General features: G+C 34.1%; 1 protein-coding gene across 9 annotated transcripts in view; it reads right to left on the bottom strand.

The window, feature by feature from the left end:
• AP3B1 (adaptor related protein complex 3 subunit beta 1) overlaps positions 1–23,442 on the bottom strand; it is a 359,745-nt gene that overhangs the window by 158,114 nt on the left and 178,189 nt on the right. For all 9 annotated transcript variants that reach the window (XM_001367618.4, XM_007486440.3, XM_056824793.1 and 6 more), the window contains 4 exons: positions 13,525–13,683; positions 3,701–3,798; positions 1,898–1,952; positions 1,742–1,813 (listed from right to left, as the gene is read on the bottom strand). In XM_001367618.4, the coding sequence (XP_001367655.1) occupies positions 1,742–1,813; positions 1,898–1,952; positions 3,701–3,798; positions 13,525–13,683 (384 nt within the window). The remainder of the gene's footprint in view (positions 1–1,741; positions 1,814–1,897; positions 1,953–3,700; positions 3,799–13,524; positions 13,684–23,442) is intronic.

A 23,442-nucleotide genomic window follows, 5' to 3' on the forward strand; every position in this document is an offset into this window, starting at 1 on the left:
CAGAATAGTAATTATAATGGATGACTTTAACATAGTACTTAAACAGTCTCAGAGTGCTTTGCATGTAAAATTTCATAACTCTAAGGCAGTTAATAAAGATATTATAAAATTCATTCTATAGCCTAGGAAACTGAGGTTAACTAAGATACTTATCCATGAATATTATGCTAATAAAATGTCATGAGCAAGATTCAAACAGGTTGCCACTTCTAAATAAGCATTCTATTGACTATAAACCACTGACTCTCAGGAGAAAAAAGGAAGAGAATCCTAGGTATCTAGGGAAAAAAACAATTTTAAAGAATGAACGTGATGCTTAATTTTGAGCAGGCTAGCACTTGCCCACAGGGACAAAAAAACCCCAAAAATCTTCTAAACTTTTTATAAACAGTGTAGCTTCATGAAACAATAGTTACTGCAAATTCAATAAATCAACATTTTGGTATGACAGCCAAAAAAATCTAACAAAGCATTCATCTTTTTAAAAAATCGATAACTATATTCAATATAATTGGCTTCTTTCATGAACTTATATGAATTTGTTTTATGAATTTAAAAATATTACTCTGAGGAGTCCACTGACTTTCACCACTTTGACAAATATATCCAAAACACACAAAAAAGTTTGGAACTCTTAGTTTGGATAATGTGTAAGTTCCTTCCAACTTGATATTCTGTGATTCTCTAAAGCAAAGATGGGCTAGGCATTGTTTAAAACTAAATAACTGTGTACTAGGCATTACCCTTCTGGGAGCAGGATATGAACCTTTAACATGAATAGAAATTATGGGTAAATTAGAAAATTAGTATTTAGCTTTGTAGGGAAATATAGAATAAACTAAGCCATAACTTAAAAGGTCTTACATAGTAAAGAATAAGTATTAAATGCCATGGGTCTTACACTTATATACATATACACATCTAAATATTTCTTTCATATTTTACTTTATATGGAATATTTAAGGTAATACACATTTTATTATAGAAGAAATGTATAAATCACACTGGATTTTCATACTTAAATGTTTCAGGAATGAGATATTAGCTTGATCTCATTTCACCTATATCTCTGATCATTAAGAAATATGAAACAGTATAGTAGAAAAAATGACAGCATAGCAGAAAGAATGCTGGACATTCTCTTATATCTCCCTTTATTAGAAGACACAATAAAGTATAGTGGAAAGAATGCTGGACATGGAGAAGACAGATTTGGACTCTAAGAATTATGGTTTAAATGCTACTATCTATACAAATCCATTGGTAGTATCAGTTTCATCAAATATGAAATTGGGACAATGATATTGTTTCTAAGAATTATATCTGGCAACAAGTATGGCAAGTTCCCAGGAGGTAATGACCATTGGGGGGAAGAAAGAGGGAGCTAAAGAATTTAAATAATAGTGTGATCAATGAAAAGTATGGTTTCTCCTATCCCATTTTCCTTGTATCCTTTTACTTTCCAGATATAGGTAGAAAGGACACAAGTATAAGTTAAAGAAAAAAAATTAATTAGAATATACTCTGTGTGTGTGTGTGTGTGTGTGTGTGTGTGCGTGCGTGCATGCACAAGCACAGACGCTTTTAAAATACAGTTAACTCTCTTGCAGTAAGATTCTAATCTTCAAGTGTCAGAAATTAGACTCTACTCTTATGTCTTAATTTGTTTCCTTGTTTGATCCATTTCTTCCTTGGTACATCAAACATTAGGAGAATATCCAGAAAATTTAAGAATACATACCTTTAGTGTCTTGATCATTGTTGGATCAGTTGACCTAACATAAAAACTCTTCAGATAAGGTTCAAACATGCCCTAAATTTTTAGAGGAAAAAAGAAAAAAGAAGATTAATGACATATTCATTTGGCATTTCCCTAAATTATATGTGACACACATACCTTTCTCTGAATTGACATTGTTGCTATATTTTGTAGAACAATGTACTGCACCTCCCTAGAAATAAAAGGAAGAGTTTTCATTGGAAATATTTTTCAAAAAGACATTAAGTGAAGGATAAATAAGGGAAATCAATAATATATTTAAGTTTTAAAGAGATGTTCTTGCATATCCCCATAAAAAGCTTTTTAGCAATCTTGAATTCTTGTGAAACTTTTTTTGAGATTTCTCAAATAAAAGATCAAATTAAAATTTTAAATAAGCCAATATGACATTTGAAAAAAGCCAAAAATTTCCAAACAAACGAGATTCCTAAAGATCGGTGAACAGATAAAAACAAATGGTGGTCTATCAATGTGATAAAATATTATTGTACAATTAAGAAATAAGTATTGAAGAATTCTGAGAAATATGGAAGCACTTGAAGAAATAAGGAATAAGTATAGCAGAACCAGGAAACAATAAACACAATGGCCAGAGGAACATAAATGGGAAGAATAGAATAAAACTGGATATTGTGTAAGTAAAGCCAAGTTTGATCCCTAGAGAAAAGAAAATGTACTTTTTCCCTTCTTTCACTGAAAAAATGTATAGGGCTTGTGGGTATACAAGTATGTATGTATGTATGAGATGTGACAGATTTTTTTTTTTACTGAACATTTAAATATATTTGTTACGAAGGAGGGATGATAGGTAATTGACAGAAGGACTATATTTAGAAATGAATGTAATATAGAAACAAAGGTCATCCAACAAAACTTTTTAAATGTAATAAGGGAAATAAAATAATTTCCAGAATTATGCACCTCTAATTAATTTCCTTTCCTTCTGTTTAAAATAAGACTGTGCTTTTTTAAGCCTGTGTGTGTGTGTGTGAGAGAGAGAGGGGGGGTGGGGGGGGGAAGAAGGGCACAGAGACAGACACAAATCATTATTTAGCATGACATCATTTCTGACAAGCTTTAGTGATTATCATTTGGTATTGTAACAGGTAAAATTCTACAAAAAGGTAGATTGAGGTATGTTCTTAAAAATGATGCATTCAGGAGCTCTCAGCAGACGAGTCAATGGCTTGCATTGGTTTATTCCAAAGCCCCAGACAAATCATTTTTATAAGCATAGTACAAAGAATAGAATAGAAACACATTTGGCTGGCATCACAGGAATTAGAGATTAAGATTCGTTACATTAATGAAACTGGTTTACACACATGTGGAATTGCAGACTGTCCTTCTTTATGTAAAAGGAATACTTTGTGAATTTCTAGGACCTAACTGCATCTTGAGGTCATTTAGAGGAGTCCAAAGATGTAGACTTATTGGTACCTGGGAATTAGATAAGACTATCTTTTTAATGGCCAAGGATGAAATTTTTCAGAAACCCTTGAAGTTTCTCAGAAGCTGAAATTATAGGGGATAAAAGAAACTTCGTGGGTGATGCCGAGATAACAATTTCCACAAAATTAATATGTTTTATGAGAGAATTATACTTCTAAAATCTAGTTCAGAGTTTCTCTTTAACAATGATTATGGGAAAGCCTAAACCTTTGGCATCAAAATCTGACAGGAGACTGAACTTTTGAATTATGAATTCTTCACCCAAAGAAAAAAGATACTACAGTTTATGTATGGCTACAGAATAATATAATTTACAGAGTAAAATCAAATATGAAATAAAATATCAATAGTTAATTCTCACAGTATCTAAAGTTTTCTTGGTAATAACCAGTTCCAAATTCACATTATGAAAGGCAAATGATAGTTTATTGAACATGAATATTAAAGAAATAGGAAAAAATTACCCACCTGTTACTACGAAGTAAACGTACTAAAGATTTTGAAATAATACCAGCTTCAGATTTCGGTGATAAGTGCCAATAAAGTTGAGCAACTGCCATCACCACCTGAAAAAATAAGGTGTTAAATATCATTAGTAACTTAAAAAAAATCTGTTTCAAGTTGAAATGAAGTCCATATACTCATGTAAATCTGCAAGGGCAAATCTACAAGACAAAAATTACTAATCCAAACCAAAGCCATAGGAACATAGATGTACACAGACCTCAATGAGGACTCAGAGACCAAAGAATCCAATGTCCTGATTTTACAGATGAGGAACTGTTCATCACTCAGAGCCCTCTCCCTTCCAAGTCCACATTTTTGTACTGGCCATACCAAATGCCTGAGATGCCCTCACTCTAAGCTTACCTCTACCACACAATCCCTTATTTTCCTCACTTTTTCAACTACTAGTACAATCCCTCCCAAATTATTTTGAATGTATTTATGTGAACTTTCTATTAACATGGCATAAGTATTTTATATATCCTCATTGTCTCTGCAATTAGAACTTATGTTCATTGAGAGGATTGTTCTTTTATTTGTACTTGAATCCCCATTAAGGATACAGTACATAATAATAAGGACCTATTGATTGATTGATTGCAGTAAGGAGGAAAACTAACAATAAAGCAATATAAGATCATATGGCAAAAATCTAGCAGTTTACTATCATCCCACAAAGAATTGTAATTCAGGAATCCCAATTTAATTTAAGCATGATTAGCATCCATGTCCTGTAGCAACAACTATTGAAAAGTGGACAGTGGGCCCAAGGGTCAAGAGAAAAGGACAGGTTTGAATTACCTTTGCTTAAGGAAAGGATGAGGGTAGGCTAGAAAGAATTAACATTCAGCCAGGAGGGGGACATAACATTACCTGATAGGAAATGGACAATGGAAACTGGACAAGGAAAAAAGAGGGGTCTTCAGATATTGTTCCTGCTAAGCCTTCTAGCTACAAACTGGAATGTGGAGAGCTATGTTGTGTTGGGGTAATAAAAGGGGGGAGGGCATCAATGGGAAAAAGAAAAAGGGAAAAAAGGATCAAAGGAGAAGGGAAACAAACCTATGTCAAGATGCTGTAAGATGGAAGAATGTGGCACAGAGGAGAAAGGTAATAAAGGACACTATATTTCAGAGATGAGGAAAAGATGAGGCTCTTTCTAAAGATAAAAGCATATAAAAAGGAAATAACTGCTTTTCTTCTAAGATGAGCCAATATAGGTCAGAGGAAAAAGATACGGGAGGGGGATGGGAGGTTGACAATGTCAAGGGATAATGCAACATCTAATTGTTGATTTGATAACGATGATGAAATGAACAATAATGAACACAATTGGCTCAATAGCTACAAAAATTATGATAACTTTTTGTACCTATTGGGTCAACATATTTATAATAATTATTATTATTAGAGCATTCATATGATGCCTTAGAGCTTATGAAGAATTTTGAAAATATTTCTCTTAAACCTAAAAACAACCTTGGCACTATTACTATCCCCATTTCACACAAATAAAGGTTAAATGGCTTGCTTAGGATCATATAGTTAGAAAGTATCTGAGACTAGATCTTAATAAAGATCTTCCCGATTCTAGGTTTAGCTCTCTAACCACTGTACCATTTGCGGACCTCTAATTCTTTCTTACCATGCATATACATGCAGAACATTACAAAAACACGTAAGGCATGTCAAATCTGATGACTACAACTTCAAAAGATTCACAAAGGCACCCAATGGAATAACGAATCTGCTAAAAGAAATCTGGAATGTCTGACTGAAAATTACAGCATTTTAACAAAAGAAATTGAAGAAAAAAAGGGAGCATGTGATATTGCTACCAATCTGAAGAAAGGGTATCTCAAGGCAAGATGTGGGAAGTAAACAGTGTGGTCAAGGACATGACTAGGAAAAAAAGGATTTAGCTTCCTAGAACAGTTTAAAAAGCAAGCAGAATAGCTTAATTAATTATAGGAATGGGGGGAAAGTCATGATATAATAATTACTGGGCTTTTAATTATACAGACATCTGGTGGAGTTCACACTCTCTGACATAGGAAGAGGTAATGATAATTTCTTCATTGTCTTGATGATCTATTTCAAGAGGGAAGGATTTTGTTGTGTATCAGATCCTTTTTAACAGGAAGAAAAAACATATAAAACATATAGGGAGTGGAATGGGAACTTTAAAGAGAAATGCCCACTCCATCTTTGAGTTTATAATAGAAAAAGAAGCAGTAATAATTTGGGGGGTAATAAGTTCTCAAAGAGTTCATAAACAAGATAGTATTCATGGAATGCCAGAAGGAATGAAAATCACTCAAGAAGAATTGCTGAAAATTCCCAAAAAACTATAATAAGGAAGAAAAAAAGGAACTTGTTTTAAGAAAAGAATGAAGATAAATAGAAAATTCATCACCAAAAGCAAATGGCGAGGGGGAGAGGGATGGGCACACTTATATAGCACTTTTTTTCATTCAATTTTATTTCCAGTTCCAGATTCTCTTCCTCTCTCTCAAATACATTAAGAAATCAAGAAATTAAAAAACTATTAAAATATGAAGTCATTCAAAATAAATAAATTTCTAGGGGAAAAACTGAAAATATATATCTCTGTATGTTGAATCAATTAATTCTTCATGATGAAGTGAAGTGTATGTATTTTTCATTATGAGTGCTTTGGAAACATGAAAAGTCATAGTGTTGATCAGTTACTAAGTTTTTCATTGTTGATTACCATTATAATATTGCTGTTAATGTGTAAATTATTCACCTGATTCTCCTCACTTCACTTTGAATCAGTTTGTATGTCCAAGATTTTTCTAAAACCATCCCTTTCATCATTTCTTACAACATTATAATAGTGTTCTATCATATAGTTGTATATCATAATTAGTTCAGTCCTTCCATAATTTATGGGGATTCTTTGCCACCACAAAAAGAGCTGCTAGAAACATTTTTATACCTATGGGTCCTATTCCTTTGTCTTTGACCTCATTTGAATATAGACCAAGAAGCAGTATTGCTGGATCAAAGAGTATAAACCTAAAATAACTTTTTGAGTAGAGTTCCAAATTGCTCTACCAATATTGCATTAATGTTCCTACCTATTTTCTCACAACTTGTTCACTAGTTGTCATTTTCCTTTTCTGTCATCTTCTCCAAACTGATGGGTATAAAGTAGTACCCCAAAGGGTGTTTGATTTGGGGGGGGGGGTTGGTATTTACTTATTACTAGGAAGCATTGGCTCAAGGGATAGAACACTAAGCCTGGATTCAGAAAGACCTGAATTCAAATCCAGATTCTAACTCTTATTAGCTAGGTGATACTGGGCAAGTCATTTAAGCTCTGTTTGCCTTAATCCATTGGAGAAGGAAAAGGCAAATTACTTTAATATCTTTGCCAAGAAAACTCTATGGACAGTATGATTCATTGGGCCATGAAGAGAAGGGCATAAAAACTTTTATTTTTTTTAACATTTAATTAATTAAGAATATTTCCCATGGTTACACAATTCAAGTTCTTTCCCTCCCCTCCTGCGACACCCCCTTCTATAGTCAATGAACAATTCAACTGGTTTTACATGTGTCATTGATCAAGACCTATTTCCATATTATTATTTGCACTAGGATTATTATTTTAGAGTCTACATTCCCAATCATATCCTGATTGAACCATGTGATAAAGCAATTGCTTTTCTTCTTTAAAACGTTTAAATTTTATGCAAGCACAAATATCTGTTTTCTATTTATAGCAGCTCTTTTTGTGGTGGCAAAGAATTGGAAACTGAAGGGATATGAATCAAATGGGGAATGGCTGAACAAATTATGGCATATGTTGGAGATGGAATACTATCGTGCTATAAAAATGATGAACAAGATGATTTATGAAAGAGCTGGAAAGATCTACATGAACTGATGCAGAGTGAAATAAGCAGAACCAGTAGAACATTATACACAGTAACAGTAATACTGTGGAATGATCAACTGTGATATTTAGTTATTATCCACAATACAATGTTCCAGGACAATTCTGAAGGACAAATAACAAAGAATGTGATCCCCCTCCAAAAAAAAATTGTTGGAGTCAGAATGCAGGTGAAAGTATTTGATTTTTCACTTTATTTATTTAGGTTTTTGGTTTTACATGATTATTCTCTTACAAAATGAACAATATAGAGTATACTCATTTTTGCTGGATGGTTACTCTCTGTTTTAATTCTAACATTCTTATCTTCTGGAATATATTCCAAATCCTCCACCCCTTTATAATGGTGTGTTTGTTTAAACCCTTACCTTCTGTCTTAGACTCAGCAGAAAAGTGGTAAGGGATAGGCAATGGGAGTTAAGCGACTCACCCAGGGTCACACAGCTAGGAATTGTCTAAGGCCAAATTTGAACCCAGGACATCCCATCTCTGGGCCTGACTCTTAAACCATTGAGGTTTTTTTTTTTTAAGGCAATAGCATAAAGATTGTATTTGGGGGGCAGCAAGGATTGGAGGGTAACAGTAGATGTTAACTTTTCTTTAACCGGTGATATTGGCTACCACCCCCAAGAATCCCCTCACTGTGGAAGGAAAAACAGCAGACCCAGCAGTGATATTACGACCCCCAGATGATAATGAGTAGGATAGGAAAGGGAGGGATGGAGTCCTCCATGGAGTTATCCTAAGCTAGTAAGACTGGGATCATTGTCCTAAAAATGAATCCAGGATGGAAGAGCTGTTTCCCAGGCTGGGGTGATCATTTCTCCAATTTTGCTAAGTTCTCTGTGCTTTAATGGTTTTCCTTTGTGGTATGTACTTTTAAAAGTCTGTAGAACACCCTAGTAATTGTATTTCTTCTACTGTGCCATGGTTTTACTCATGTTTAAGAATATTTTGACTTTGTGCTAAGGACCTTTGCAAGTTTGTTTCTGTAACTGCTACACTTTTGTATTCTTTGGTTCCTAAGTCATTGCAAGGTATTGCATTCTCCATATCTTTATCACTTTCTTGTACCCCAGTCTCTTTCTCCTTTATTTTATAGATCCTATTCTTGATTTCTATTACATCTCTTTGCAGCTGTTCTTCCTTTTCTAGTTGTTCTATGGCTTTGCCCTTTGTTTTACCATCTCCAAAGTTTATTTCAGTGACTAAGTACTCTCCATCTAGTTTCTCTTTCCTTCAACTATTTTTGTACCTTTTGCCCATACCCTTTAATGTTGATGAGGTTTCCTGGCTTCATAAACTGGCATTCTTGTTGGAATTTGAAACCACATGGGCATATTTTGGTCTTTCCTGGGAAATCAGAGACTGCATTGTACTCAAGTCAGGAACTTGACTATGGGATTTGCCGTTATGATTACAACACTGGGATTGGTTATTATTTGTTGTGTAGTCTCTCATTTTTTTAGTTGTTGTTGCTGCAAGACCTTCTATTATTTTTTTGGTGAATCTGAGCTTTCAGATGGCAGAACTGGATTATGTGGTGAATTTTACTGCATAAAAAGCACCTTTTTGCATAGTTTTTGCCTGGTTTGCTGATATTGCACTCTTGGTTTATATGTCTTTATAGAGTTGCTAAGTTTTTTACTTCCTCAATCTCTTTTTTGCTCAATCATTGCATTGGCCTCTTTTAATTGTTGCTTTAAATCTTTAATCTGTTCATCTTTTTCCCAGCTCTGTTCCTTGCTCACATTAAAAAGATATGTGACAGATTCCCTAAGGTCTTCTAGATTTCATATTTCAAATTTGGGACAGAACTGCTTAAAGTAGTTCTTTATTGCTGGAGTGTATCTCTTTATGAATTGTCTATGGACATGTTGTAGGGCTTGGTCACTTTGCTCTGTGAACCCCAAGATTGTCTCTGCTGCCTCAACTAGGTGGTCAAAATAGATGGATGATTTGTGAATTCCTGCCTCATTCGCTCAATTTTTTTCCCCATGAATCTGGCCTTTTTGCAAATGACCTCAAGCTTTCAAGGAGATCTTCGCAGGCCTTATGTAGATAAATCAGGTTCTGTTTGTGTGAGAGATCTAGGTCACTATATTCCTGGGGCCAAACAAAGAATTGGATCCTCCCAAGTACATTGGATGAATTGTTGCTTCTCAGCTGGAGTAAAAAGATCCCCCAGAAGAAGCTCAATGTCTGCAAAAGTTGGGTCATAAAGTCTTAGTGCCTGTTTGAAATCTTTAATGCATTTGAAAGGATCAAGGAAGAATTTGGGCATACAATGTTTCAGGGCCCTCCAAATCGGTAGCTGTGAATGGCTTGTGGATTTTTAAGTGCACTATGCCAGAATCTTCCCTTAAAATGGTGTGGTCTTCAATCTGTAAAATTTTTATTGCACCCTCAGCCCCTTCTGTGTTTTGCCCTTTCCCTTTTCTGCTTCCTGGCCCTCTTGGGCAGTTTCCTGTGCATTGGCTTGATTGTCTTATCTGGTAAATTCTTTCCATTTCTACTTAGCCTTCTGATTCCAAGACATCCGGGCAATTTTCTTGTATAATTTCATGAATAAGTCTAGGCTCTTTTTTTGTTCCTAGGTCTCAAACAGTCCAATAGTTCTTAAATTATCTGTCCTCAATCTATTTTCCAAATCAGTTTTTTCCTATGAGATATTTCATGTTTTCTTCTTTTTTCAGCCTTTTGATCCTTTATTATTGTATTTTGATGTCATGTGGAATGACAAGCTTCAAGGTATTCTTTTCTTCAGTATTTTTGGTGATTCTTTTACCATTTAACCAATTTTGATTTTTTGAGGGATTTTTTTTTCTCTTTTAAAAAAAAAATCTCTTTAACTCTTCTAAAAATTCTTATTGGGCTTTTGTCTAATCTGCACTTTTCTTTGAGGTTTTCCTTGTAAATGCTTTCAAATCATTTTTTTCTCCATATGTATATTGCCTTTCTGCCACCATTATGGCTTTTACAGTCAGGCTCTCTTTTTGTTGTTTACACAGTTTTTCAGCCTACTTCAATTCAAGTTGATTTTGATGTTGAGGCTGTTCAAGGATTGGATCAAGGAGTGGATATTTGGCCTGAGCATTTGTCTTTCTGCTGCTTTCACATCTCAGACTAGAAGCCACTGAGTTTTCAGTTATTCTAATATGATGTGATTCAGGAAGAAGTCTGTTACATTACCTTCTGGGTCTACATTCTACAAAACCACTTTGGTTTTCTTGGTTCAGCTTTTATAAACTACTGCTGGACTCAGTCATGGTAGAGAGAGACCACTAGAAGGCTCTTCAGGATTGAGAGGCTGCACTCCAGGCTTTTGATTTGGGCCTCCTTCAATGGTTTATTCAACTGCAAAATTATGTGTAGGGCTAATCTAAGTCCCACTCGTATTCTTGAGTTCAGTAGCATATTGCTATTTTTTTTTAATTGTCCCTTACTCTTCACGAATGCAGGATTCCTTTTCCCTTATAACTGTGATCACTCTTCTTCATCCTGGAACTGACTCAAAACTGGGTAATGAATAACAGAGCTGTCAAATAACATCTGTTCCGACTCTCAGTGCCAGTATACAGTCAGTCCCCTCTGATCTCTTTCTGTCCAGGTGCTCAGTCTTCTTACCATGACTATTCCTGAGTGTTGCCACTGCTGCATCCCACTACTATTTCTGCCTACTACTACTACACTATACAAATGACCAACCCTCATACCCCCAGGGTCCTTAGACCTCTCTATCGATCTACTCTTGACTGGAAAAGTAACTCAATATAGATTTTCCTCTGGCGTTCTCAATGAGAATTCAGTCTTGTGCTTATCATAGTTCACTATGGAGGAAAATGTGAAGTAACGAAAATAAAATTGCTATTATTCCGCCATCTTGACTTTGCTTCTCTACTTGTTCTACTACAGATTTTTAAAAGGCTATGTCCAGAAGGTGAAGAATAATGTCAGGAAAAATGAAGTTCAGCATGAACAAAGGTTAATTTAAAAAATGCCAAGGAATCAAAAATAAGTAGTTTCCTCTATTCAAAAGAAAAGATCATGTAAAATACTGAAAGGATTCAGTTTATGGGATGATAACTGATAAAAGGGAGAAGATAGACCTGCTTAACTTTTATTTTGTTACTATTTTCTCTACAAATGAGATAGGATAAATATGATTAACAGGGAATAATGTGGCAAAATGAATAGAGAGACAATAGAAGTTAACCTGATTTTCTTGGATAGGTTCAGATCTCATCTCATAGCACAAATGAACAACTCATGTCAGACTAATTCCTTTAACCAAAAGTGCTACTACTTGTTAAATCAATGAACAGCTAGAGAAATAGGTTCCTGAATCTACAGTGAACCAGTGTTAATACCATACTATTCAAGTTAGACACACATCTCCATTTTCTTAAAAACTAACCAATCATATCTCCAGGAATATCTTTCTAAATATATTTAGGTGTTTGTGGAGAAATACCCAGCACAATAAAAAAAATAAAATTTATCAACATTTTTGTTAAAAAGGAAAGATACTTCCATATGCCACCTTTATTTATTCTATTTGTAGCAACAAAAATATATACCACTATAGAAATCAAGAAAGCAGTCAAAGATTAGCATATTTACCTTATACGTCAAAAAGCATTTTGCATGTATTTTGGGTTTTTTTTGGTTTTGTTTTTTAAACCCTTACCTTCTGTCTTGGAGTCAATACTGTGTATTGACTCCAAGTGTGAATCTTAAAATTTCTCAGACTTGTGAATGTTAAAAATTCTCAGACTCTACCTTAGAACACTTGGTTAAGACCAATTTTAAACAATGAAGGTACTTGATCAGGAATGTGAGAACTCTAACATTATTCCACCCATACTTAAGCATACTTTAGGGGAAGATAAAGTTGTAAAACTCCTTACTGAACAATGAAAAGTACTTAACCCATACTTATAGTAAGTAAAAAGCCCTTAAGCTAAGTCTATTTTTAGATCTAATACAAAAAGGTGCTAAGTACCTATGAAGGTCAAATTAATCACTAAAAGGTCAGGCAACTTGCAAACTTGCAAGGGACAAGCTTAAAAAAAGAGGTGTGAAGTTTTAGTCTACTCAGGTGTAAATTACTCAAAAGTTTTAGTCTACTCAGGTGTGAATTAAGAATGGTCAGTCCTGTGAAAACGTCTACTATGATTGGTAGATGTGAAAACTTAGGGGAGGTGACATAGGAGAAAATTCTCTTTAAAAGGAGGTCAGAAAGGCCTCTGAAAGTTCAGCTTACCAAAGCTGAATTGAAGGGCTCAGTGACTGAACTTAGTTGAGCTGAGGAGCTGAACTGGTGGGTCTCTCTGAACACTAGAATCTTTCTTGGGACAAATCTTGTGGTGAGTGGATTAAAGACTGACTGATCTCTTTCTTAAGGCTCAAGCCTAGGCTGGCCTAGCCTTTTTCTCATTATTTCCTCTTACTCTCTCCCTTTCATTAATTCCTTTATTCATATTAATTAAAATCTCCATAAAAACCCAGCTGACTTGGGTATATTTAATATTTGGGAATTTTCTTATGGCGACCACTTTATTTTTTGATTTAACTCACGATACTGTCTTGAAACCATATTTTCATGGTCACAATTTATGGCAACCACTCTTTTAACTATTACACAAGGCAGAAGAGTGGTAAGGGCTATGCAATGTGGGTCAAATGACTTGCCCAGGGTCACACAGCTAGAAGTGGCTGAGGCCAGACCTCCCGTCTCTAGGCCTGGTCTCAATCCACTGAGCTACCCAGCTGCGCCCCCCCTCCCCCATTTTGCATGTTTTAAAAAGGATGCTTTGAGTTTTTTAACCATATAAAAAGAATAAAACATTTAACATACCGCACCATTCCTACTTTGTAGCAAAGGTTTTGTATTTCTAATAAGAAGTCGATGGTCTGGATCCATAGCATATGATTTCTTAATTTTGTCAATCTTTTCTTTTTGTTCATCATCTGATTCATAGAAATTCTTTTCACTGTTCTCTTCTAGGTTGTCATCCTGAAAGGCAATGAAACTCAGTTCCATGAATAAGTTCAGACCCTAAAGATCTAACTTAAGCATAAAAACTACTGTTCAATTAAGGGAGAAGAAAAAAAAAGTAGTAACCAAACTCTCTGGTCCCCACGGTTACTTTCAGAAAATTTCTTGACCACAGTCTTTCAATAACCGTTCCTTTTTCGAGGTCAATGACATTTATTCTAATCATCCTCTCCCAATCCTTGTTGTAATCTACCAAAATCTTAGTAATTTTACCCACTTTCTCAATAATTTCAATAGCTGATTCAGGTTTTTACTCTGCTCAGACTTTAATGGAAATAGTTGAGGAAACTGTTCTCTAGTAATAGCAGACCACAAGCCCCGATTCTTATGAAGCTCTTGATAAAATCACCAAGGACAGTAGCCTTAGGGAGGTGCAACCTGGGAATTGATTGTTTGGGGGCTGCAGCCCCTCGCTTCCTCCAAGCTACTGAAGACCTAGAAAACAAAGTTCTCTATATCAAAGTCCTTGTGTTGTCCTCTCCCTTTAGAATGTAAACCCCTAGAGTGCAGGCAAAGTCTTATGGCTAGTATTTGTATTCCAGTACTTATCACAGTGCCTAGCACTGAGTAACTGAAGTAAGTTGTAACAAAGTAAGTAGTACAAATAGCTATCAAGTGTTGCTATATATGTGTCTGACACTGTGCTAGGTCCTGGGATAGGATACAAAGGCAAAAATCAAAGCCTCTGCTTTCAGAATCTTGTTCCATCAAGACAGCCAACATGTACATAACAGAAATATGAAATAAATATATGGCATTTTAAGAATAGAGAAAACTAGCCATTTGAAATATTCACTAGACATAATTTTTTTTTTTAGGAGAGAATCACTAGCATTTTGAGGACATGAAAATGCTTCCTATAGAAAGTGAGAGTAATGCTGAATCTTGAAGGACTTCAGGGATCACAAGAGGTAATGTGAAGACAAGAATCCATTCCACAAAAGGGAAAAATCGATAAACAAAGGCAAGGAGAAACTTTTGAGTCCCATGATCAACAAAGTAAAGGACTGTTTTCTCAGATATTCAGAACTTCTCAAATCTTTCCAAAACAAAAATTATACACAAGAGATAAAGCAATTGTATTTCCAAAGGCTAAAACACCAAGACCCCAAAAAAGAAACAAAAGAAAGGAAGAAAATAATGTGTTCCACAGAAAGGGGGTCAAGATGCAAACCAAGATAATATGCCCTGAAAAGTGATACTATTTTCTGTCTGCAAAGAAGTGCCAAAAACAGAATCCATTTTAATTGAACAGCTTAAAGAGAAAAATTATAATTATAATTTCCCTATTTTAGTAAGAGAATACAAAAATAAATTAGAGCATGAAATCAGTCTTTTCCTCCTGCTTAGTTCTTAGATTATGTAATTACTTATTTTTCTCCTTCAAAACTGCTAAAATGGTCAAATTTCTTGGTAAATATGAATAAATATTCTCCGATATTGGTTGAGGAAGAGAAAATAGAACCCTAACAATAACCAAAAAAAAAAAAGACATGAAATGAGAAATCCTAAAAAGCAGATTGCTCTTAAATCTAATTTTTTTCATTTTAATTGTACACTAATTAACTTCAGTAATAAATTCAAAGTATAATACGTTCACCTATCTTGGAATACAAAATTTATAATAAGGAAATTACTTATCTCTTAGGAGTACTCAAAAAAAGACTGCAATTGAATTACACCTCTGTGTCAAAACCAGTTCCAAGTGACTCCTCTATTAAATAACTCTAGGCCAAAGTAACTGATTAGTGCATTAGTAAACAAATAAATGACAGCTAAACAATCAAAAGCTCTAAAAGCTTAAGCACCCAGGAACAATCTATAGTTTAATATAATCAAACAAATATGTCTCAGCTCCCATCAAACTGCTACATGACAAACCTACTGTATTAACCCACTCTGCATAGTAACTAGCTAGCAATTAAAGCTCTAAAATAGATGTAAAATGCCACTTTTTAATGAGCCTTTATTCTTCTTTCACATTTTTCCCTCAGTATCAATTAACATACTTCTTTACTATTTGGATTCATTATTCTAATGAAGGACATTATAATTTTTGTTATTTGGCTTACAGAGAAACAGGTAATAACTTTTCTAAGCAGTATAAAAACAGATACTTTTTATCATTTAAGGAATTACTTAATCTTTCTCAGACTCAGTTTATTCATCAGTAAAGCAATAATAGCTGCTAGCATTTACACCTACTATGTGCTAGGCACTGTTCTATGAGCTTTACAATTATTACATCATCTGAACATATCAACAACCATGCAAAGCAGAAACCATTATTATTCCCGTATTCACAGATGAAGAAAATGAGGCAACCAGAAATTAAGTGAATTGCCCACACAGTCACACAGCTGAGTGACCAAGGCTGGATTTAAATTTAGGTCATCCTGACTCTAAGTCTGGCACTCTAGCCATAGAGCAATCCAGCTGCTTCTGAGGATAAATAAGGATAAAAATAGTATTTGCCTAAAAACTTGTTCTAGGGTGAAGACATAAAGAATTATGCTAGCTATTAATTGAACCTTTGAAAAGTATAATTGGGAAAAACTTTTTCCACTAAATTTGATATGATGACATTTAAAATGAGCAAAAACTCTCATATTTTGTACTTAATATCATCATCATTAACCTAAAAATGTGATAAGCAAAATCATTTTAAATTTGAATGACATAAGGAACATATTGAATTATAAACATAAAGCATAGTAATAAAGAGTAATCATACTAATTGATTACATAGTAATCAATATAGAAATTATGAACCATTACAACTGACCAGCTTGTAATTAAGTCAATAAAATTAGAAGAAAATTAAATTGACAACGTATACAAAAGAAACTATCTTTTATGATTTACCAAACACTGAAGATTGACCTTCAGATAATCCTTTGCAATATTCATTTAATATCCTCTGGGATATTCATTTAATGTTAGGAATCTAATGTTTTTCTCCTACTATTTATCATAGCTCCTCACACTACCAGTAATTTGCAGGTGCTTAATAACGGCTTTTTAAAACAAAATTGTTCTCCCAATAGTTGATCTCTTAATTGTCAACTCAACATGGTCTTTTTTCAAACACCATTCTCAATCTCTCTGCAATCTTTGACACTACTGACTCACTCTCCTCTCCTTGATACTTTCTTCTCTCTCTAACTTTTGGGTATACCACTCTCACATGGTTTGCCTCCTATCTATGTGATCCTTTGCTGGATCTTCTTCTAGATCTCTAAATCCTCTAATCACAGATATCCCATCAGAGTTCTGTCCTGAGACCTCTTTCTCTTCTTTCTCTGTACTACTTCACCTTGTGATCTCATCAGTTTCCAAGGATCCTGCCCTAATCTCTCTGCTGACATCCAATCTCACATCTCCAACTGCTTTTCAGACATATAAAACTGGATTTCCTAATGTCATCTTAAAAATAAAAATGTCCAAAACTAAATTCATCTTTCTTCAAAAATTTCCCCTCCCTCCCTTCCAAACTTCCCTATTAATGGCAAGGACATCACCATCTTCCCAGTTCCCTAGCCTTACAACTTTGGTGCCATTCTGAATTCTTCACTATGTCTCACCTCCTCCATAACTGACCTCCATAACACCAAGGCATGTCAATTTTACTTTTATAACATCTCTCAAATAAACCCCACTCTGGCCTGACACAGTCACCTCTTTAGTGCAGACCTGTGTATCACCTCATGCCTGGTCTACTCAAATAGCTTCCCTATTTGGTTCTACCTGCCAAAAGTCTCTCTCTCTCTCCTACATTCCATTTTCTACTAAGCTGTCAAAAGTGATTTACCTAAATAGCAGGTTGGACCACATCATCCCCCATCTCCCCATTCAACAAACTTCAGTGATTCGCTATGACCTTACAGATCAAATATAAAATCCTCTGATACTGTAAGCACATTATAAACTGCCCTTTACATGGCTAGTATTCCTATAATTTCCCTCTCCCCAGACACTACTGAATAACATGAGTTTCCTTGATGTGGTCCAAACAAGACACTCTATCTCTGGACTCTGGGCATTTTAATTGGTTGTCCTCCATGCATGTAATGCTCTCTCTACACATGGAAAATGTTGTGAATTTTTTAGCTAAGTATGTTGTCAAATATAATAAACTCTTGCTCAAAATAAAACAAATCTAGATGAAGCATCATGCAATTTAGATGTTTTAAGATTTTTCTCCATTTGTAAAGCACCCAGCATTCCTAACATTCTCCATGTTTTATACCACAGCCCAGTAACCACTACACCATACAGGTGGAAGTGTGGATTTGAGGCCCATTGAACACCGAATCTCCCCCAATACATCACAATTATAGAAACACCTGTGCTAAGTAACATTGTGTTGAGCCACTGTGAAAATTCACAGTGTTCAATAGCCCACAACACTTTTGATTTCTTCTGGCTCCACATTCAGTTGCGAGCTAATCAAGTGCAGTGGTTTTCAAATGATGTGCCACAGTAGTGTGGGATGCCACAGGGCACCTGAAAAGGTTCCTTGAAATAATGTGTGGTCATGAGAAGAGGCTATGTTTGTAACTACACTACGGTGTTCAAAAATCTCAAAAGCATAATGTTGGGAATTAGAAGCCAAGAGAGTATTTATAAAAAACTAAAAAAAAGTCTAAAAATTATCATGATAGAGGATAAAGTAAATCTATGTTAAGACACAAGTGAATTTAGATTTAGTTATGGCTTTAGCAATGATTCATTATATAGCCTTAAAGAAATATAACAACTTCCCACCCTTCAGTTTAGCTACTTTTAAAAATAAGTTAAATGTCATTTATTCCTTTCTAACTCACAAGAATTGAGTAAGGGCAAATGAAAACATCTATAATATTCACTTCAAGGTCTAAAATATATTTTAAACATAATCAGATAGAGCATGAGTTGGGATTGTTTTGGCAAGGTAGTGAGAAATGCCTTGATGAAAATCACAAGTATCTCTTTTCTTTCACTGGAAACTCCACAGTTATTATAATCCATTAAAATATATTAATTTAATACATTAAAATAAAAATAATCAATAAATTATAGTAGTCCCAATAACTGAAACATGGTTATTTTCTTTATATAACAAAACCTGAATTCAACTTATTACAACAGATTGCACAAAGATTAGGTCATTAAACTTCACATAAGTATATAAGAATACAGGTTAAAATTTCAGGATTTGGACATGGGGCTAAATGGCTTGAAGAATTATATTTTAAAAGCTATTGAATTGTGTTCCAATATATAGACAATGATTCAGCAACTCTTCTATTTAAATCTTTCTCCAGTGCCTGCCTTATCACAAAATGGAGATCACAAAGGCTATGTAAATAGGGCTCTCACACTCTTGAGGCCTGAAAGAAGGAGGAAAAAACTTCCCTTATAAACTTCTGCTAACAAATAGCCCCATGTAACCTTATGGAGATTAATTTAGCTCTCTGGACAACAATAAAAAAGGGATAGATTATACTAATGAAAAACTACTTACTAAATGTCAATGACATAGAAAGTATTATGCATTGCTATTCCTTGGGCAAAGAAAATTAAACAAAGAATCTGTCTCTCAAATTATCTAGATATAACAATAAAAACAAGCAAATGCACAGACAAAATTTTATGCAAAGAATAAATATAATGAAAAAAAAATTTTAGTTCTAAAAGTGAAAAGGGCATGATGTACATTAAAATAAATGAGAAAACATGAAAGTAAAGAGAAGGTGCTGCCTTTGATCCAATTATGTCAAAAATATTCATAAAAATTTGGGACAATGAAAAAATATGCTCTTTTGAAAGGAGAATAGTGTCTTACAGTTTGTATAACTTCGATCAATTCTCCAGTTTAAAATATACCATTACTGATGGGATAGCTATTAACCTACTCATATCCTAACTGAGGTTGAATCAAAAATATTCACCATCAAATCAGATAAAATTAAAAATAATGAAGACTAGAAACATCTCAACAAGGGGCAATTTTGATGAAAACTATCAGGCTAGATTTGTTATCCACTTTCATTCTAAGAGATCCTTTAAAAGTTCTCTTTGAAGTGGAAACTCTTTGTAGTAGTTGACAGAATGCACAACTCAGACCTATTCTACTGACTCTAAAGTTCTCAAGATACCCAACCAGCACCCAGTAAGTGAGCTGAGGGTAAATGTCCTGAACGAATAGCAAAAGTGGTAATGAGTCTTCAAATTTTTTTATACCCTGTTAAAGTCAACTATGTTCCCTCAGGAAAATATATCTGATAAAAATGATTTAAAATAGCTGCAAAAATTGTCCACTACTAAAAAGCATGCCAGAGGAAAGCAGCTGTTTGTACAAAAGTATTTATAGCAGCTCTTTTTGTGGTGACAAAGAATTGGAAACTAAAGGGATGTCCTTCAATTGGGGAATGGCCGAACAAAATGTGGTACATGATGGTGATGGAAAACAATTGTACTATATGGAATGATGAGGATGATTTCAGAAAGAGCTGGAAAGACCTACATGAATTGATGCAGAATAAAATGAGTAGAATCAGGAGAACATTGTACACAGTAACAGCAATATTATGGACCAATCAAATGTGATAGGTTTTTCCACTATCAGCAACACAATGATCCAGAACAATTTTGAAAGACTAATGACAAAAATGCTATCCATCTGCCCAGAAAGAACTGTTGGTGTCAGAAATGCAGATGAAAACAGATGAATTTATCACTTGTTTATTTGGGCCTATTTTTTGGTATTATGAGATTCTTAACTTACGAAAAATGAATAATATGAAACTGTTTTATGTGATAATACATGTATAACCCAGATAGAATTGCTTGCCAGTTCCAGGAGGGGGGTGGGAAGAAGGGAGGGAGATAATTTAGATCATATAACTTTGGAAAACATATGTGGAAATGTGTTATTAAAATAAAAATAATAAAATTTTAAAAGCATACTCAAAAATTATATGGATAAGCAAATACAAATACATAATCACTTTGTAGCAACAAGTTGTATGATTTAAATTAATGTCCAATGCTCCAACTATTATATTTCATAAAATTTATTAATAATCACTAGAAGTAAAGGAATGAAAAGGAAATAGAAGTAAAAAACAACTTAATTATTTAACAAAATTAAGACCACATGACTAAGTTCTCCATGTCTGTTTAAAACACCTGCTAAGCCAAAACTGAGACAGGAACAGCAGAGAGCAAAAGGCAGAACTACACCAAATTTATATTTTTCCTACATTAGCAGGTAATGTGAGAAGAATGGGGTTCTGGGAATTTTAGTTTTTAGGGTAACAGATTCTAATTATACAAAGTGTAGCTTAACAAATATATTAAAGTTCTCCTTGGCAAGGCAAATAAAAGAATTCATAGTTATGAGGTTATCATGTATCCAAAAGAAAACAAGAATCATCATCTGAAGGGTTAGTTATTTCATATTGCAATGCTCCTTATATCCACTTCAAGAGTATATAACAATATGATAATTATTGCAGCTAGGCTCAGAAATTGTCACTATACTCTTGTGATATTCAGTAACTTCAATGCAAAGCTAAGAAAAAGTGAGAATGATGAAAAATGTTGAAATTCTTGATCAGGTAAAAGGAAGAGGCCAAAGACACAAAGACTACACAGAAACATATCCATAATGCTTACTTTATTTGAGAAAAGAAGACATCATAAACAGCAAATAAAAACACTCCTATTACCCTATTTTTGCATTAGGTATTTCTTGAATAATTTTTTTCCATGCCAGAATGACTGCAATTTTTAAAAACTTTTTAAAATTTAATCTTTATTTTTTCAATTAATGTAGAAAGTATTTTTTGACAATTGTTTTGCCATTCCGAGATTTGGACTCTTTCCCTTCCTCACTCTGCTCCCCCTTCCCCAAAATGGTAAATAATCTGTTAAAGGCTAAAACAGTGCTTTCATGCGATGCTTATTTCCATATTCCTCATACCATGATGGAAGATACATCACACACACAATAAAAAAATTCATGAAAGAAATAAAGTGAAAGATGGCATGCTTTGAACTTTGAATCAGACTCCAAAGGTTCTTCATTTGGCTGTGGATAGCTTCTGTAATTATTTAACTTAATTTTAAGTTTTCCTAGCATGCAATTCCTGACTTTTTACATTCTAATTAAAAAATTAAATGATCATATTTTATTTCCTCTCTTTTTATGATTTCACCCCGTTTTAATTTCAGATCATTTGGTTTCCTTTCTCTTTTTCATAGTAAATTAGAAAAGTTTATTTATGTTTATAGTTCTTTTCCTGAAAATGTTCATTGGTTTCTTTTAACAACAATTATTAAAATTTCCATTTTAATTTTAAAGGTTTCATTTTTCATACTTACTTAGGGTTCAGTTATTGATTCACTAATTTTTAACTAGATGAGAAATAAGTTAGTCTTCCTTCCTTATAGCATATAAACATTCATGCATATAAGTCAGTTGCTTAGTAAGTCAACAGCCATCTAAGTGACTACGATGGGGCCAGCACTATGCCAAATGATAGAAATAGGGAAAAAAAACAATTATTTCCTCAAGCTATTCATAATCTAATAAAAAAGGCAACATGCAAATATAATTAATATATAGGGAAGAAATGGAAGACAGGAAAAGACACCAGCAGCTAGAAGATAGTAAAAGGCACTGGCCAGGAGTAATAGTATTTTAAGAAATAGGAGACAGCCAGTGTATAAAATGTAAAATCACAGAAATGACATGAGTGTTATTTTATGTCTTCTTACACATATGGTGTGTGTGTCTGTGTGTGTGTGTGTGTTTGCGCACATATGCATGTTGAAACCTAGGATTTTTCTTCATCGAGAGAGCTATGGATTGTATTAAAAATGTACCCTGATCCTTGTTTTTCAACACTTGTAAAAATATTGTGATATAATTTTCAGAAATAAGGCTTTCAGACTTTCATCCTTGAGGGGAAAGTACCCCTTGAAACATTGGTGTAAGAATAATAATAATCACTAACAATTATATAGCACCACACACAACCCTAGTAGATATTTACTATTATGATCTCTATTTTAGAGATGAGGAACTTGAGGAGAAGGAAGGTTAAGGGACTTGCCCAGGGCTACAAAGCTAGTAAGTACTTGAGGCCAGATTTGAAATAAAACCATTCTTAACTGAAGGTCCAGTGCTCTACTCACTGTACTACTTTGCTCTGAAGAAAATTGAGGGATTGAAAGGGAAAATCTGCAACTGAATTAGGACTGTTCTGAGAATTTAAAGGAAAGGAAAATAAAGAATACACCAGCTTGGAAATGAGGAAGAAGTGGGGAGAACATGTTCTCTTTCATAACTGAGATCTGGGAGAAGAGTATACAACCTGGAGGAAAGAATGAGGAAGCAATCATCACATGAACCTCATTCTTATCCAAAACTGATGAAGGATGATTGAACACATATACCCAAAGGATTTAGCACAGAAATGCAGTGAAATGAATAGGCACACACACAGCAAAGGGAAAGGAGTAGTGAAGAAGGATGATGAGGGGGAAGGAATAACAACAAACAAAAAAACTTGATTTTAAAAGAGGAGAAAAAGAAACAGGGAGTTAGAATCTATAGGTATCTAAGAAACAAACCTATGGTTTTTCAAAGTAGCAATGCATGGCTGTGAGAACTGGGCTATAAAGAAAGCTGAGCCCCACAGAATCAATGCTTTCAATTGTGGAGAA

Source organism: Monodelphis domestica, chromosome 3, assembly GCF_027887165.1.
Source record: "Monodelphis domestica isolate mMonDom1 chromosome 3, mMonDom1.pri, whole genome shotgun sequence".
Taxonomy (NCBI): domain Eukaryota; kingdom Metazoa; phylum Chordata; class Mammalia; order Didelphimorphia; family Didelphidae; genus Monodelphis; species Monodelphis domestica.